Here is a 15,527-nt window from a genome sequence, read left to right as displayed (position 1 = left end):
TCTATTTAGTAGTTTATACATTTTTGGAATAAATTATTTTATAATAAAATATCAAAATTTTTATGAGAGGAAAAAGGTTAGAAATCAACTGTTGCCACAAAATTGGGACAAAATTTTGTTACATATATATCATTCTCCGATGATACATAATTTTGTGGCAAAATTTTGGTTGTATAAGATATCTATGTGAACTTTGACCTAACTTATCATTGAATATTTTATTTCTATGCATAGTTGGGATGCTATGATGAAGAAGGATCATATCAAAATGCAACCACACCATGCTGTCATGCTGATGAGTTTCCAACTAACTACCACAGCATCTGCAATTCATTGGTTCCAATATCAGAGGCACTAACTCATTATCAAGTTAAATTATATATATATATATATATATATATTTCTTTGAAATCTTTTGACACAATTGACACTGCTCTAATTATTGAGTCCACACAATTGTAATCACTTGATAATGAATTTTGTTCATGTTGATCTAATCAATAATTTTATCGAAAATATTTGGTAACCAAAAAAATTTAGTCAAAATTAATTAAAATTTATTTTATTTAATATTTATTAATTATTGAAATAATTAATAAATATTAAATAAGAATTATTTTTTCTTTTTAATATTACCGTAATTTTATTATATTTTAATATTAATTTAAAAGGTTCAATATTGACATGATATATTTTAGAAGAGGAGAACAAATCATGAGGAGAGATCATATATTATAAATTTACAAAATTAAAAATAATTCAACTTGAGAGAATTTATTCTTACACTGAATAGTCGTCTATCTCAATTAAATTGAAAGCATCATCACCTATATTCTAGTGTCCTATATAGTCTCGAACAAAATTGTCTTTTAATGAACATACCCATTATTAGAAGGAAGAAAAAAAAATAAAAAACAACTCTTATTGATTTGTAATATTTGTCAATTAAATTTACTATTTGTAAGAAAAAAAAGTTTTTCTGTTAATAACCTTTACTATATATAATACTCATTCCATCATTGGCACTGTAGGCACTTGGTAGAGTTAGGGAAAAAAATTAACTTGAATTGGTCCAATAGTCAACTCATTCGTTTGTTTAAATTAAATAAATGTTAAAAATTCAAATTATATTTTATAGATAGATAACTCCTTAATCAATGATTAACCTTTAATTAAAACACATCTAGACAGATAAATTCTTAACTTGTTGGATAATAATAATAATAATAATAATAATAATAATAATAATAATAGTTAGCCATAAAATTTGGTGACACTCAATTTTAATTCATGATGTAGATTGTTCTTAATTTTAGCAGCAAATGGTGTTTGGAGGAAGTACAAGTGGTGGATCACTGTTATTATTATAGTTATGGAGTTTGTTGATCTTTGTATAATTTGCATGTGTATCAAGAAAATTGGAACATGTATGTTTTCAATTGATGTACAACGCCATATGTCTATACGTGGATCCAGACAAATAATCTAGAAACAACAAAATTATTTATTTAATTTGCTGTTTGTAACATAGCTATCATTATTTATGGCTGGGGTCTTTAATTTTCCTTTTTCTTCTCTTTAAAACGTTATGTTATTATTTATCCAACATGACTAGACAAGAATTAGGGTTTATAATTCCTATAACCTATTATTGGGCTTTATTTTTAAGGGTCTGATGCTGACCAATTGATTGTTACGTACATATATAAGATAAAATTTGAATATTCAACACTTGTTTAAGCGAACGAATAAACTGACCACTCGACCAAATTAAATTTATTAGAGTAGGATGATTCTATTAGCCAAAATAATATTGTGTTGTGTTCAAACTTTAAAGGAGGGTTTAATAAATAACAAAAGTTAATTATAAGAGAGACACAATAATATAAAAAGTAAAATCTATAATGTAATTTATTATACTCTAAAATATAAATAATAGTGTATTATTTTTTCCTATGTTAAGTTTTGTTCTACAGAATTTTACTAATAGAAAATTTTCAACAAACAGGTACGTGTATGTAGCTCCTAGATTGGACTTAAAACTATGGTCAGTTAAGATAATTCTTCTTGTGGACATACTAATTCATAAAAAAAAAATATTTTTAACTATATTCACGTAAGATTTTATATAAATTTTGCACAGAATTATCTAATTTTTTTTAGATTTGTCTCTAAATAGTATAAATAACAAATTTAATACATATTTAAAGTACAAAATTTATTCATATTTTTTATACTTTTTAGACTATTACTAATAATTTGAGTATAAAATTAAGTACACTTGTACGTACCTCTGTAAATGTCAATCCAGATTAAAAAAATTCAATTCGCTGTAATTTTGTGTTATCGATTCAGTTTGGTTTAATTTTAGTTTTTATAGAGTATTAATTAATCGATTTATTATTTGTATAACAATTGAATCGAACCAAATTAAAAGCGGTTTAGTTTGATCAATTTTTTTACTTTTAAATTTTAACTAACAAAAAATTAATTTTAGTAAAATGATGTTTAAAACAATCAATAAACTGAAATAACATTACATTACATTTAAATTCAACAAAATTTCAACTCATTCTAACAACTGAACATAAAACAAACATATTTGTTAAATCTAAAATTTTTATTTCAACGTATTACCAAATTGATCGGTTTAATTCGAAAAAAAAAAGTATTTTTTCAATTTTCTAATCGATAGTTATAAATTTTAGTTTGATTTTACGATAAATTTTGATCCGGTTCAATAATTTACACCCCTATCATATATATATATATATATATATATATATATATATATATATATATATATATATATATATATATATATATATATATATATATATATATATATATATCGACTTTATTTTATTAGAGTATGGTGGATTATATTTTTTTCTTGTTTTAAAATCTCTTTCTTGTAATTTTTTTTTTACTTCCTTAGCTTGAAGTTTTTTTTTTCCCTTCATTCATCTTGAATGTCAAGCATTCTAAAACTATATATATAAAAATAGAGAATCGTAGCAAAATTGATAATATAAACAGCACATGAATATTGACATCTCATTCGTATAGTGAGAGCTCCTGTGTCAATTTGTTATCAATGCATCAACGAACCAATTTCTATTCTTTCGCTGTTATTATCAATACTCTCAAATAATATATTCCAACTCTTCCAATCCTCATCCATTTTTTTTTCTTTTAATGTTGTTCTCTAGAATACTTTTGTTTAGTTTTGTATAATAATCGTTTTTGTATAGTTATTTTTTTAATTCTAAAAACTTAAATAATAGATAAAAAATATATATATAAATAATTATATTTTTGTCTATTTCTAAGAGAAATAGAAATTAGAAAACGCGGACTTCTGTGAAAACGATATTTATTATATTCTTTCATAAAGTTATTCACCGATAAATATATCACACTAACAAATTTTTTTGTCAGAGTATAACGATTTTAATATATTAGATGATATTATCTTTATTTTTAATAAAAAAAGAAGTTCCAGAATTATCATCCAATTATTAACAACCATAAATTTTAGAAAAATTTTAATTATATTTTTTTGATAATTTCATATAGACTTTTTCTTTCTTTAGATAAATAACTCAAATAAAAAAATAGATAAAATTTGGAACAGACTAATAAATTGAAAAAAAATTTACTCAATAAGACGAGTATATTTTGTTTGATCAATTCAATAGTAGCTGCTGTTTTTATGTACTAACACTACCAAAAACACGGGAGTTACCAACGGGAAGGTACTCACGAACGATAATCAGTGGCAAAGTTTATGGACCGTGATATGTAATGGCAACGTATTATATCTCTGTGGCCAAATTTTACGGAATTTTTCCACGTTCTCGTTTGTCCGTGGCCAATTTGAGATGGATTTTAAAATTTGCCACAGACCCAATTATTACCGTGACAAAAATTAAACGATATTCACTTTCAATTCCGCGCTTAATTTGGTCATTCCCTCCAACTCATTCAAAACTTTGTTATGCAGTTTATCTTTTTCTTAAATTTAAACCGTAATTAAGGTGCAGTTTTTCTCAAGAATCCAGATAGTTGCTTTCTTCTCCCTCATTTCCAGTGCCGCTGAGAATAACTAAGGTAGGTTAATTATTTAATTTTAGAGGTGATTCATGATTTATAATTCTGCAAACGTGGTTAATTTTGGCTTCTTGATTAAATAGTGGCTATGTTGTTCATTAAGAGTATAAAAATTAGATGGATTATAATTTGCAGTTTCAATTTTTCTTTCATTGTTATTATGCACATTTTTTCTTTTTATCAAATATAATTTATTATTTCCTATTTATTTATCATGGTTATGTTTGTATTTATTATCTTTTTACTCTTTATTATTTATTTACGGAGTTTAAATCTGATTCTGTTTGAGATGCATGTTTGATATAATAGTTACTACAATGTTGATCAAATTATTAGAAAATAAATTAATGCTACAATAATAATGCTGAATGTTAAATATCTTAAAATTATATGAAGAGTACAAGAGAGTACTAAAAGAAACTAATTTTTTAAATTACTTATTTTTTTCATATACACTATGGATTATTATTGTAGTGTTGAAAGTGATGATTGTTATGACTAGTGTCTGTGTTCTTTTTTTTTGGTGACTAGTGTCTGTGTTCTTTAAGTATGTAAATCCAAATTTAACTCTACCATAAATAAATAATAAAAAATAAAAAAGGTAAGAAATACAAATAATAAAAAACATGCAAAAAAATTTTCATTGTCAGGTTTACATTCTGTCTTGAATTCCATCTTTAACTCTTGATAAAGAGTATAATTTGAATTGGGGTGTGAAGTGAATGAGAACTAATTTTTGGTCAGTATATTTCAGTAATTTTTAAATTTTTGATGTGTTTATATGAATCTGATTGTCCAAATTATGAAAAATATTACTAATTATGCTTTCAAAACTTGATGTATTTGTTGCTTAGTAGGTCACACAAAATGACAATTGCACGACCTTGCAACAAAAATTCAACTTGGATTACTATGGAAGAGCGCGATTTGCTTGAATGCTGTGGAAGCATCAAGTTTGCATCGGAGATGGCTTCTGCTTCTCCATTCTCCTCGTTGCAACACGCACTCGATGTGGCCTCCAATACTTGGTGTAACAAGATTAATGTGCATTCTTGGCTGATAGCACTCAATGCTCACACTAATATCTGTGAAAAATCGCCCTTCTCACATGCATTCTACACTAATACCCCAATGGATTCTATTACAGAGGTTTTCTGCTTTTAATATTCTATATGTGTTTTATTATCCAATTTAACATAATGTTATCATTTAATAATTCTCTATAATTATTCGGTCTGTTTGAATAATTTTGTAGGAGATATATGCACTTAGCGTGCAGTATCTGCAAAAGCATGGATTTCCATATTTTACTATTTCTTCTGAATGGGATGCAGATGTTATACTAATGGATCTAAAGGTAACAAAAATATATTGTTATTTCCTTTTTACTATTTTCAAAACTGTTTGCTCACACCTATATATAACACTGTAGATAAAATAGTGCATTTTTTTATGTATGTAGACAAGCGTTAAAACCAAGCCATCATGCGAGTTTGAGTGGGCACGTCGAAAACAATTAATCATCATTAAACAATACATTGCAAGGTTTTTTCAAAAGAAAGGATATATTCGCTCTACAACTGAATCACCAGAGACCCAGGCTGCGGTAAAAGATTTTGATCTCAACAAAAAACCATTTTGGAAGGATAATTTGGATCCTATTGCTCGTGAAAAGGCTAGACAATTTTGTGAAATTTGGTATCCAGGAGAATATTATGTCTAGTGTGCTTCTAATTTAGTTTCGTTTAACATAAGTCCACTATATTATTAGTTCTTTAGCTCTTTTAGTTTCCTGTTCCAATTTTATATAGGCTTATTCTTTATGTTTAATGTCACATTTGGTTTTCGATCATCAATGTATGAAGTACTTGAAATTTCCAATTCAATTTACTATGCTATTCTATGCTTTGTTTTCTAATTTCTTTTATTTTCCATGTGAACATTTTTATTTATACTTGATATTAATAGTAATGTTGTTAATTCCATAAATGAAAATAGTATGTAACATTAACGTTGTGAAAGAGGGAGACTGCATACTATTTTTAATTCAGAAAAAGCCATAGACATATTCATCTAGACCGGAGATGAATATTCTGAGAATTCTACAAACAGCAGAGATGACTCTATTTCTAATTCTCAAATATGCAGCAAACAGAATACATTACGTCATCACTGCTAAATATGATACCTTGTTCACGTAGTTAATCTGTAAAATATAACATCCTAACAAGATCATTGTAAAAAATCAGCTCAGAAATTCCTAGAATTGATTTGTGCCTTCAAATGTAAGCTTCAAAACCATTCCTACTGCTTTCATGCTCATAACCAATGGTATGCAACAAGAAAGCAACTACAATTATTTTTTACAAGAATAGCATGTGCAATTGCATAAGTTGCAAAATTGGCTATTCCCCCAACGATCACTGCAAAAATTTAGACATCTATACAGAATTTGTTGAGAAAATTTCCTAATATAAGTGACACCAGAAAACTTATTAACAACACTAAATTATAACATGGACAATTTTCTCGATAAAAAGTCTCAACTAAGTTTGTATATAATACATGATAGATTCTTGTAAGGGATCTAAGAAGATAGTTGTGTACACTTCAAAAGAGACGCTTTATTGTCGTGACCCTGAAAAACTTAAGACGTGCCAATAATTTTTTTTCCTCTTCTGGTCTTTCCCCTTGCTTTTGAGAGTAAAAAAGGGGCAGTGCCATTTCACAGAAGCTTATCAAATAGTTACGTGAATCCTTAGAGCAACAGAGTTTATGAAAACACCAGTAATGTATTTCCTTTTTAATTAAAGATATTTCAACAATAATAAATGCTTCTCAAGACCAAAGAAAGCTTAATTTTATGAAGCTAAACTGCACATGCCATGATTTTGAACCTTAATTGCACCTGCCCTGATTGCAAAGACTAACGGAACAACGAAAAACCCACCAGAAGCTTCTGACAAACATTTTCGTTCAAACCCACTCTTTATTAAGGATGAAAAAGATACCGGAAAGGTCCATCCTTCCTGTATTTGGAGGCTTCAGTTAGAGCCAAGAAGTGGATAAACCCTGTGGCGGCAGCTCCTCGTCCAAGTGCGGCGCCCGTAGTTATTATTGCCTTCCGAGATGCCATGAATCCAGCGGCAGAGGGATTAGGCACCACCAGAGCCACTGGGGAAGCCTGTACAATTGCATGTGTAATATGTGTTTTCTTAATTCCAGCCCCAAATTCTAATTTGAATTTAAGAAAAATAGTGACGAAGTAGAAGAAGAACAAGAGGAAGAACAACTTGAATTCGAAAACCAAAGGCCGCTCGAGATGCATACCTTATTCGATTGCAGAAATTAGAAAGTAGTCATGGCTTGTTATTTGGCATTCCTCTTCTCATTCCTAGCGTCCTGTTTCGATAAGAAACAAGGGTGGGGAAAATTAAGATGTGGGTGCCCAGAAATAAAAGAGATGAATCATAAAATGCTATAACAATTTGGTGGCTGCGTTGAGGCCTTTAGAATTTACGTTTTTAAAATTTAAATATTCAGGTACAAAACAAATAACAATAATATAAAAGAAAAAATAAAACAGATAATAGATAAGATATATTTTATATAAAAGATTAAGATTAAAACGGCCAAGATAAGATATGTGAATAGACTTAGTCATCTATTTAACATAATTGAGTAACTAATTCCTAAACTTGTGCAGTTTATAGTGTTATATAGATAAGGGCTGATATTTTCAATCATTCATAAAATTTATTATACAATACTTGTTCACCGTTGGTTTACTCATAGGTCATTAGTATTATTTCTTCTATTTCATTCCATAGAGTTTACCACATCTGTTTTGTTGCAACCGAGAAAAAAGAATAGAAGAGATAAGATTAAGGAGATCAAAGGACAAGTAAGTCTTTATTTGATGATAACTGTTTCGGTATCTTCTTATTTTTAAAATCATTAAAACATATTATTTAATAATTATAAATGTCTTCATCTTTTAATTTTTTTAGTCACTAAAACATACTATGGGTGTGTTTGGCAAATGCGTTACAAAAGAAGAAGCACGTTTAGCCTTCTTGAAAGTTTCAATTTTTGGTTTGGCAAATATTTTATTCATGAAAGCAGAAGTGATTTTGCTTTCAAAACCATGGTTTTCAAAAAGCTACAATTTTAAGCTTCCGCATTTCACCAACGGACTTCTAGCTATCAATACTCCATCTTTATTTACTTTTTACCAACTTTATCCTTTATACGTATTATTATATTATTTATGAAATTTTTATTATTTTTGTTTACATGAACTTTCTTTTTTTATTATTTATTATTTTTATTTTTTTTTCATTATTTATTTAATATTATACACTTTTATAATTGTAATTTTTTGTATTATTTTTATTATCTTTTTATAATATGATTTATTGATTCTATTAGGTAAAGTAAATTAAACAAAAAATTAATTGTAAATAATAATAATAATAATAAATTATAGTATACTAAAAAATAGTATTAAGAGTATTAAAAATATACTATATAAAAAATATCATAAATTTTTTTTATTTATTTCAATTACTACCAAAATAAATATTTAATTTTTAAATTATTCTTAGTACTCTATAAAATTTATATTTTGTTAGTTTTAATTAAAAATATATTTTGCCAATGTTTATATATTATTTTATTTTAGTGTATAAATGTTAATTTTATTATAGAATTAATTAATAAGATATATTCAATTATCTAAATTAAAATGATAAGATAATATACCAAAATTATTTAAGTTGGTGTATATTTTAGTAATTTTTTTTATCTAAAAGTGATTTTGAGTAGTATAATCCAAACAACATTTATTTTACTATAATTCATTTTGATGTAAAGATTGCCAAACATAAATCACTTTAACACAATCTTACTTTTCATCAAAATCAAGTTTGCAAAATCAATTTTATTCAAACTCCCGTTTGTAAACTGTAATCCAAACACACACTATATCGTTATTATAGTATGTCTTTATCTTCTTAATGTTTTTTATCATTAAAACATACTAATTAATACTTATAAATGCCATCAAATTTTTTTATACATGTGAATAACCTGCATTCTAATTTTAATACGAGCAAGAATAAATTTAACTTTTCAGAATTTTTATGAATTTGTATTTTAAAGTTTTTTTTATTCTTCTTTAAATTAAACTTTTTTTTCCAAAGTAATACCTTAATCACATTTATTATTTTTTATATTTATTTAATTATTCTAATATAATTATTTCATATGATACTGAAAGGCAAATTTTCAATCCGAAATTCTAGAAAATTATTAACATATTGTTAACCTGCCATTCAAGTCATACTTTGCTAATTCGAGCAAATTATTTTATTCAAATTAGTTAAGTCAGTACCCTTTAAACTCCTTTTTTTTTGTTCCAAAGACAAATTTAGATAGGAGATTGTAGGATAAATATCCCTTCTGACACTTTATAACGTACCATGTATTATATAGGATAAAAATTTATTTGCACCCTTCCCCTCATTCAATCAATACATTTTACCCCATTTCGCATTTTTATTTTAATTCTCTTCTATTTTTCTGCAGGTTTCTGATTTTCCATTTCCTAGTAAGACTTCTTAACTTCCTTTTTTAATTTTTTTTAGTTAAATATTCCTGTTTATGTTTTTCAATTCAAACAATCATGCTTTGTTTTATTTTGTATAAATATTATTATATATATTTTTATAACATGATTAATAGCTAATGAATACTAAGATTCAATAGTAAAAAAATATATAAAATTATTCTAATTTTTTAATTAATGCCCCCAATTGAAAGAAATTTTGGATCTGTCACTGTCTCTGACTACGGTTCTAGAATTTCATAAATTTGGTGTCAACTATGCATTAACTTATTATCTTTTAAATTTTTTTTAGATTTAGTTATTTTTCTGATTTTTCAATACTTACATTTTGCATATCTCGGCATTTAGACCAGAGTGTCTAACTATGATTGACAAGAGTTGGATTGATAAATCAATTACAACAGCGGAGTACAAATGCGGTGTAGCTGATTTCTTAGATTTTGCCTTTCAAAGGGTTGCCGTAAATGGAAAAATTATTTGTCCGTGCATTAGATGTGGTTTTAAGAACATGAGGACTAGAGTTGAGGTGTTAGCACATTTACTCCAAAAAGGTTTTTCAAAAAAATACACTTTTTGGTATATGCATGGAGAAAGTGTAGTACAACATGAAGAAGCATCATCAAGCCATGACCTTAGCGAATCAGAGGAAAGAGCTCCGCTACAGGATATGCTTAACGATATCTTCGGTTCAGCTGCCAACAACTTTGATGGGGTTGATGATGAGCCCGTTGAAGAGAGGAACAACTCTTTTCCAATTCATATCGAAGATGATACTCAAGAGGAATCTGATAGGATTCGAGAGTTGCTAAAGGATGGAAATCGTAGATTATACCCCGAGTGTACGAAGTATAGCAAGTTATCATTTATAGTTGAGCTGTATCATATCAAAGTGCTATGCGGTGCGACTGACAAGACATTCTCGATGATACTTGATCTTCTAAAGAGAGCGTTTCCTCATGCAAATCTGCCTGTTTCATTTTATGAAGCAAAAAAAATGATTAAGCAGCTAGGCTTGGGATATGAAAAAATTCATGTATGTCCAAACAACTGTATGCTCTTCTGGGGTCCAGATAATGAGACCAAGAGTAAATGCACAATATGCAATGCATCTCGATATAAAGCAGATGATAACACCAGCAGCAATCCAGGAGTTTTGGACACAGCTGAACATATGCCGAGGCTAATTCCGGAAAAGGTATTGAGATACTTTCCTCTCACTCCTAGGCTAAGAAGGTTATACATGTCCTCTAAAACATCAAGACTAATGCGTTGGCATTCAGAGTTTCCTAACTCAGATGGAAAGTTAAAGCATCCAAGAGACAGCAAAGCATGGAAGGAGTTTGATTTGTTATATCTGGAGTTTGCTGAAGATCCACGTAACATACGACTTGCTTTGGCTTCCGATGGTTTCAATCCATTTGGGACTCTCAGCTCCAACATTAGCATATGGCCGGTGATGTTGTATGTATACAACTATCCTCCATGGTGTTGTATGAAGCAAGCCTCTCTTATTATGTCTATGATAATTCCTGGTCCAAAGATGCCTGGTAATAATATTGATGTTTTTCTGCAACCACTTATTAATGAGTTAAAAGAACTATGGAAGGGTGTTGACGTGTACGACTCTGTTGATGGAAAGTTTTTTCGCATGCATGCTGCATTATTTTGGACCATAAGTGATTTTCCAGGTCTTGATAACCAGTCTGGGTGGAATACACATACTAGTCTTGCATGTCCGTCATGTAACTTTGATACAGTATCCAGGAGGTTAAAGCATGGCATGAAATATTGCTTCATGGGACATCGTCGGTGGTTACCCGATAACCACGAGTATAGACAAAACATGCACTCATTTGATGGCACTACCGAACTAAGAGGCCCTCCGTCAACATTATCAGGCAGTGCTATTTTGTCTCAAATTCAGAGCAGTCGCAAAAGATCACATGAGGCTCTCAATGCTGGCAACAACCCTTTGCAGTGGAAAAAGAGGAGTATTTTCTGGGATTTACCATACTGGAAGGATAATCTCATTCGTCACTGTCTTGACATGATGCACATAGAGAAAAATGTTTGTGACAATGTTTTGTTTACTGTACTTGATGACAAACAAAAGACTAAGGACAACTTGGCAGCCCGTAAGGACTTGCAATTGATGGGAATCCGAGAACAGCTCCATCCTTTCACTAATTCTTCCAAGTACCCGCCTTCCTGTTTCAGAATGACAAATGCTGACAAGGATATTTTTCTTAGTGTTCTTAAAAGTGTTTCTTTTCCAGATGGTTATTCTTCTAATATTTCTAGATGCATTGATTTGAAGAAAAGGAAGGTCTTTGGCCTAAAGAGCCATGATTCACATATTCTCATGGAGCACATCTTACCGATCGCTTTTAGAAGATCCCTTCCTAAAGAGGTGACGTCTGTGCTAATAGAGTTGTGTAACTATTTTAGAGAAGTGTCTGGCAAATCTCTCGCCGTTGATAACTTAGAAAAACTTCGACATCGAATTGCGTTGACACTATGCCACATGGAAATGATATTCCCTCCTTCGTTTTTCACCGTGATGGTTCACCTAGTTATTCATCTCGCAGAAGAGGCAATGATTGCTGGTCCAGTGCAGTACAGATGGATGTATCCTGTTGAAAGGTATCCTATTATGTTAATATTTTGTGCATCATGTTATCACTAAATTGGTTGGATTTATTTGTAATTTGTTGACCTTGTAGATTTATTTTATCTTCTTGCAAACAGGACTTTAGGCCATTTAAAATCGTATGTCCGAAATAAGGCTGCACCTGAAGGATGTATAGCTGAAGGTTACCTGATGGAGGAATGTCTAACTTTTTGCTCCAGATATTTAGAGGAAGATGAGATTGAGACAAGGTTTAACCGACCAAATCGTAACGACGATCAAAATGACAACACTCCTAGTAGCTGTTCAAACATTCTTTCTCAAATTTTTCCGGCAAGAGGAAGTCCTCGTGGATCGCAAAAGATCAGTTTGTTGACACCAATTGAGAAAACACAGGCTCATCGCTATGTGCTGACAAATTGTTCATTACTGGACAAATTTCGCGAGTAATTCCTAGGGCAATCTTTGATTAAATTTTTAATTATATTTAAGTAATTAATGTGTAAGTATTATCTACTTGAACAGGATATGCAGAGGTGAAATTTCCAAGTTACACCGCGGTAAAAGAAATGCAGCTAAACTCATTGAAGAATACATGCACGCCAAATTCCATGAGTGGTTTAGGGATTATGTGAGTTAGTTACGTTTATTTAATGCTTTTCCTATTCTATATTCTAATTTGTGAAAGCATTTTAAAATCAGAATAATCTATCACATGCAGGTGGCGTATACAGATGATGCAGACGAAATTACTCCTGAAATCAAGTGGCTTGCAGAAGGACCTAATGATGTTGTAAAGAGATTCGAAGAGTATAACATTCATGGATTCAAGTTTCGCACGGTAAATAAAGATGAAGGACTTAAAACACAAAATAGTGGTGTAGTCATGTCTGCAATTACGACTAGTATTAGCCGTGGACGGAATCCTGTTTCAGTATCATTTGACAGTACATACTACGGAAAAGTGATCGATATAATAGAGTTAGACTATTTTGGCAAACTAAGGGTTATCCTCTTCAAATGTATCTGGGTTGATACCACGCTTAATAAGGGCATTAAAGTAGATGAATTTGGGATCACAAGTGTACGGTTTTCAGAGTTGATACACACGGGTGCTCTTGAACTAGATGAGCCATTTATTCTTGCAACAGATGCGAGAATGGTTTACTATGTTGACGATCCAGTTGACGAAGGTTGGTGTTCTGTATGTCACATGAAACCCAGAGATTTATATGATATGGGAGATTTGAATGAGGAGGATCCAGATGAGTCTTTGGTGGAGGACATACCATTTTGTGAGCAGCAAATAGAGAATCTAGAAAAATTTCCATTAGTACGGGACGACATTAACGATCCAGAATCAGATGAAGTGGATGTTGCTGAAAACAATCACAATGTTTCTGAGGACGAAATTGGCATTGGTGATTTGCAGGATTTTAATTAGTGGTATATACTTAATTTATGTATTTTTTAAATGAACGTTTCAACATTAATTTACCACAATAGTAACGAGGAGAATTTTAACTGTTAAAATTTAAAATATTAGTTTTACCCTTATATTGTATTTATTATCCTTATTTATTATTATTTTATTAATTTATTAGAAAGATAGATTAAAATTAACTGCACAGAAATTCATTTTCTAACAATGTGCAAAATTTTATTTATTATATTTTAATCAAACGGCAGAAAATTGTTAAGCTTTAAGTTGATCTACTCTAATTTTTTATTGACGCCTTGTTTTTTTAATCCAACGTGCAGAGTTCCAAATTTTAGTAATTATGTTTAATTGTTCACAATGATGTTTAAGATTATAAAATTTACAATCTGATATCTTTTTATTTAACTGTAAACTTTACTCTAAATTAAAAATTATAGTTACTCTATTTTGCAAAAGTCAAATTACCATCTATAATAAAATGTACAAAATTTTTAGCGCCAAAATAAAGTTTCTTTCTCCTAGAATAACTTCAGTTAGATATAACTTAGAAAAAAAATTTTGCTCGCTATGATTCAATTTCAAAATGTGTCAATTAGAATGTGAAATGAATATTTAAATGTGTAACTTAATTCAAATGATTGCAAACTAAATTTAGATGTGATTTTTTTAACATTTATCTTATAAGTACTAATGCTCTAAAATTTGTCTTTTAGGCAGTAATGCTATAATCTTATCTTTTTTTAATTTGTTGGCAAAAAATTAGATAAAATATAATTTAAACTATGTAATTGTCTTATACCAGCGGGTCATAAAAAATATTTTCATATTTTTATTTTTAAAAACATAAATTTAACATCAATGAATAACAATTAATTATAAAAAAATAAATAGATTTTAAATTATTTAAGATATGTAGAAAACAAAAAATAATTAAATTTAAATTGAAAAAAATAAAAAGTTACATTATTATTATTATTATATATAATAAAAGTAACATAGAGATCCAGGACATGGTTTATAAGTTAGTTATTTATATATTAAATCTATTTATTTTTTCATTTTATTTAATTTGAAGCAAATTTAAAAATTTATAGTCAAAACACTTTTTATCTTTATGCAAAATTCGAGTAGATAAAAAATTATTTCTTTAATTTTATATTAAACATCTTTAATTATTTTTACTTTTATCTTCTATTTTAAATTATTAATTTTTATTTTGATTACATTTATTTTTATAACAAATATTTGAAAAAAATTAAATTTTATGTTCGTTTTTTATTATATATTTTACTTTTTTTACTACTCGTTTAAGTTAAAGTTCTTACTTATTGGGTTATGTTTACTTCCAAAAAAAGGATGCTTGTGAAGTTATTTTTATTTTTTTATAGGAGTACATCCATTATATCATAATTTTAATAGTTAACATAAATTTTATAAAAATAAAAAATTTTATACGTATTTTAATTACTTTCAAGAGTAAATTATATGTACTCCTAAAGTTAAAAAATAGACTTAACTTATTCTATAATAAATATTTTTTTAATTCATTTAATTTATAAAAAGAATGCCATTATTTCGCTTATCCTAAAAATAAAAAAACGAAAATTAATATTCATACTTTTGACTAACAGGATAAGAATAATATATAAAAAAACCTTGAAATAAAGATAAAAATCATAAATTTTGAATTCAAAAATATAAAATATTTAGAAGAT

At 28.4% G+C, this 15,527-nt stretch overlaps 2 protein-coding genes and 1 long non-coding RNA gene across 3 annotated transcripts; 2 read left to right on the top strand and 1 right to left on the bottom strand.

The window, feature by feature from the left end:
• The first annotated feature begins 5,025 nt into the window (after positions 1–5,025).
• LOC112705062 (uric acid degradation bifunctional protein TTL-like) lies at positions 5,026–5,836 on the top strand. Its single transcript, XM_025755921.1, has 3 exons — positions 5,026–5,262; positions 5,369–5,470; positions 5,576–5,836. Exons 1-3 carry the CDS (start codon positions 5,026–5,028, stop codon positions 5,834–5,836), a joined length of 600 nt encoding a protein of 199 aa, XP_025611706.1.
• A 1,049-nt stretch (positions 5,837–6,885) lies between these two features.
• LOC112706309 (uncharacterized) lies at positions 6,886–7,986 on the bottom strand. The gene is made up of 2 exons (XR_003155723.2): positions 7,444–7,986; positions 6,886–7,297 (listed from the first exon to the last, which is right to left on the bottom strand). It is a non-coding gene; the product is annotated as an uncharacterized lncRNA (long non-coding RNA).
• Positions 7,987–10,106: 2,120 nt separating this feature from the next.
• Positions 10,107–13,903, top strand: LOC112705060 (uncharacterized). The gene is made up of 4 exons (XM_072200158.1): positions 10,107–12,385; positions 12,491–12,817; positions 12,879–13,002; positions 13,093–13,903. The coding sequence occupies exons 1-4, from the start codon at positions 10,107–10,109 to the stop codon at positions 13,813–13,815; spliced, it is 3,453 nt and encodes a 1,150-aa protein (XP_072056259.1). The 3' UTR covers positions 13,816–13,903.
• Positions 13,904–15,527: the final 1,624 nt, after the last annotated feature.

The sequence above is a fragment of the Arachis hypogaea genome, chromosome 8 (assembly GCF_003086295.3).
Source record: "Arachis hypogaea cultivar Tifrunner chromosome 8, arahy.Tifrunner.gnm2.J5K5, whole genome shotgun sequence".
NCBI lineage: Eukaryota > Viridiplantae > Streptophyta > Magnoliopsida > Fabales > Fabaceae > Arachis > Arachis hypogaea.
Note: the sequence above shows the minus strand (reverse complement) of the source record. Positions and strands in the feature narration are given on the sequence as shown.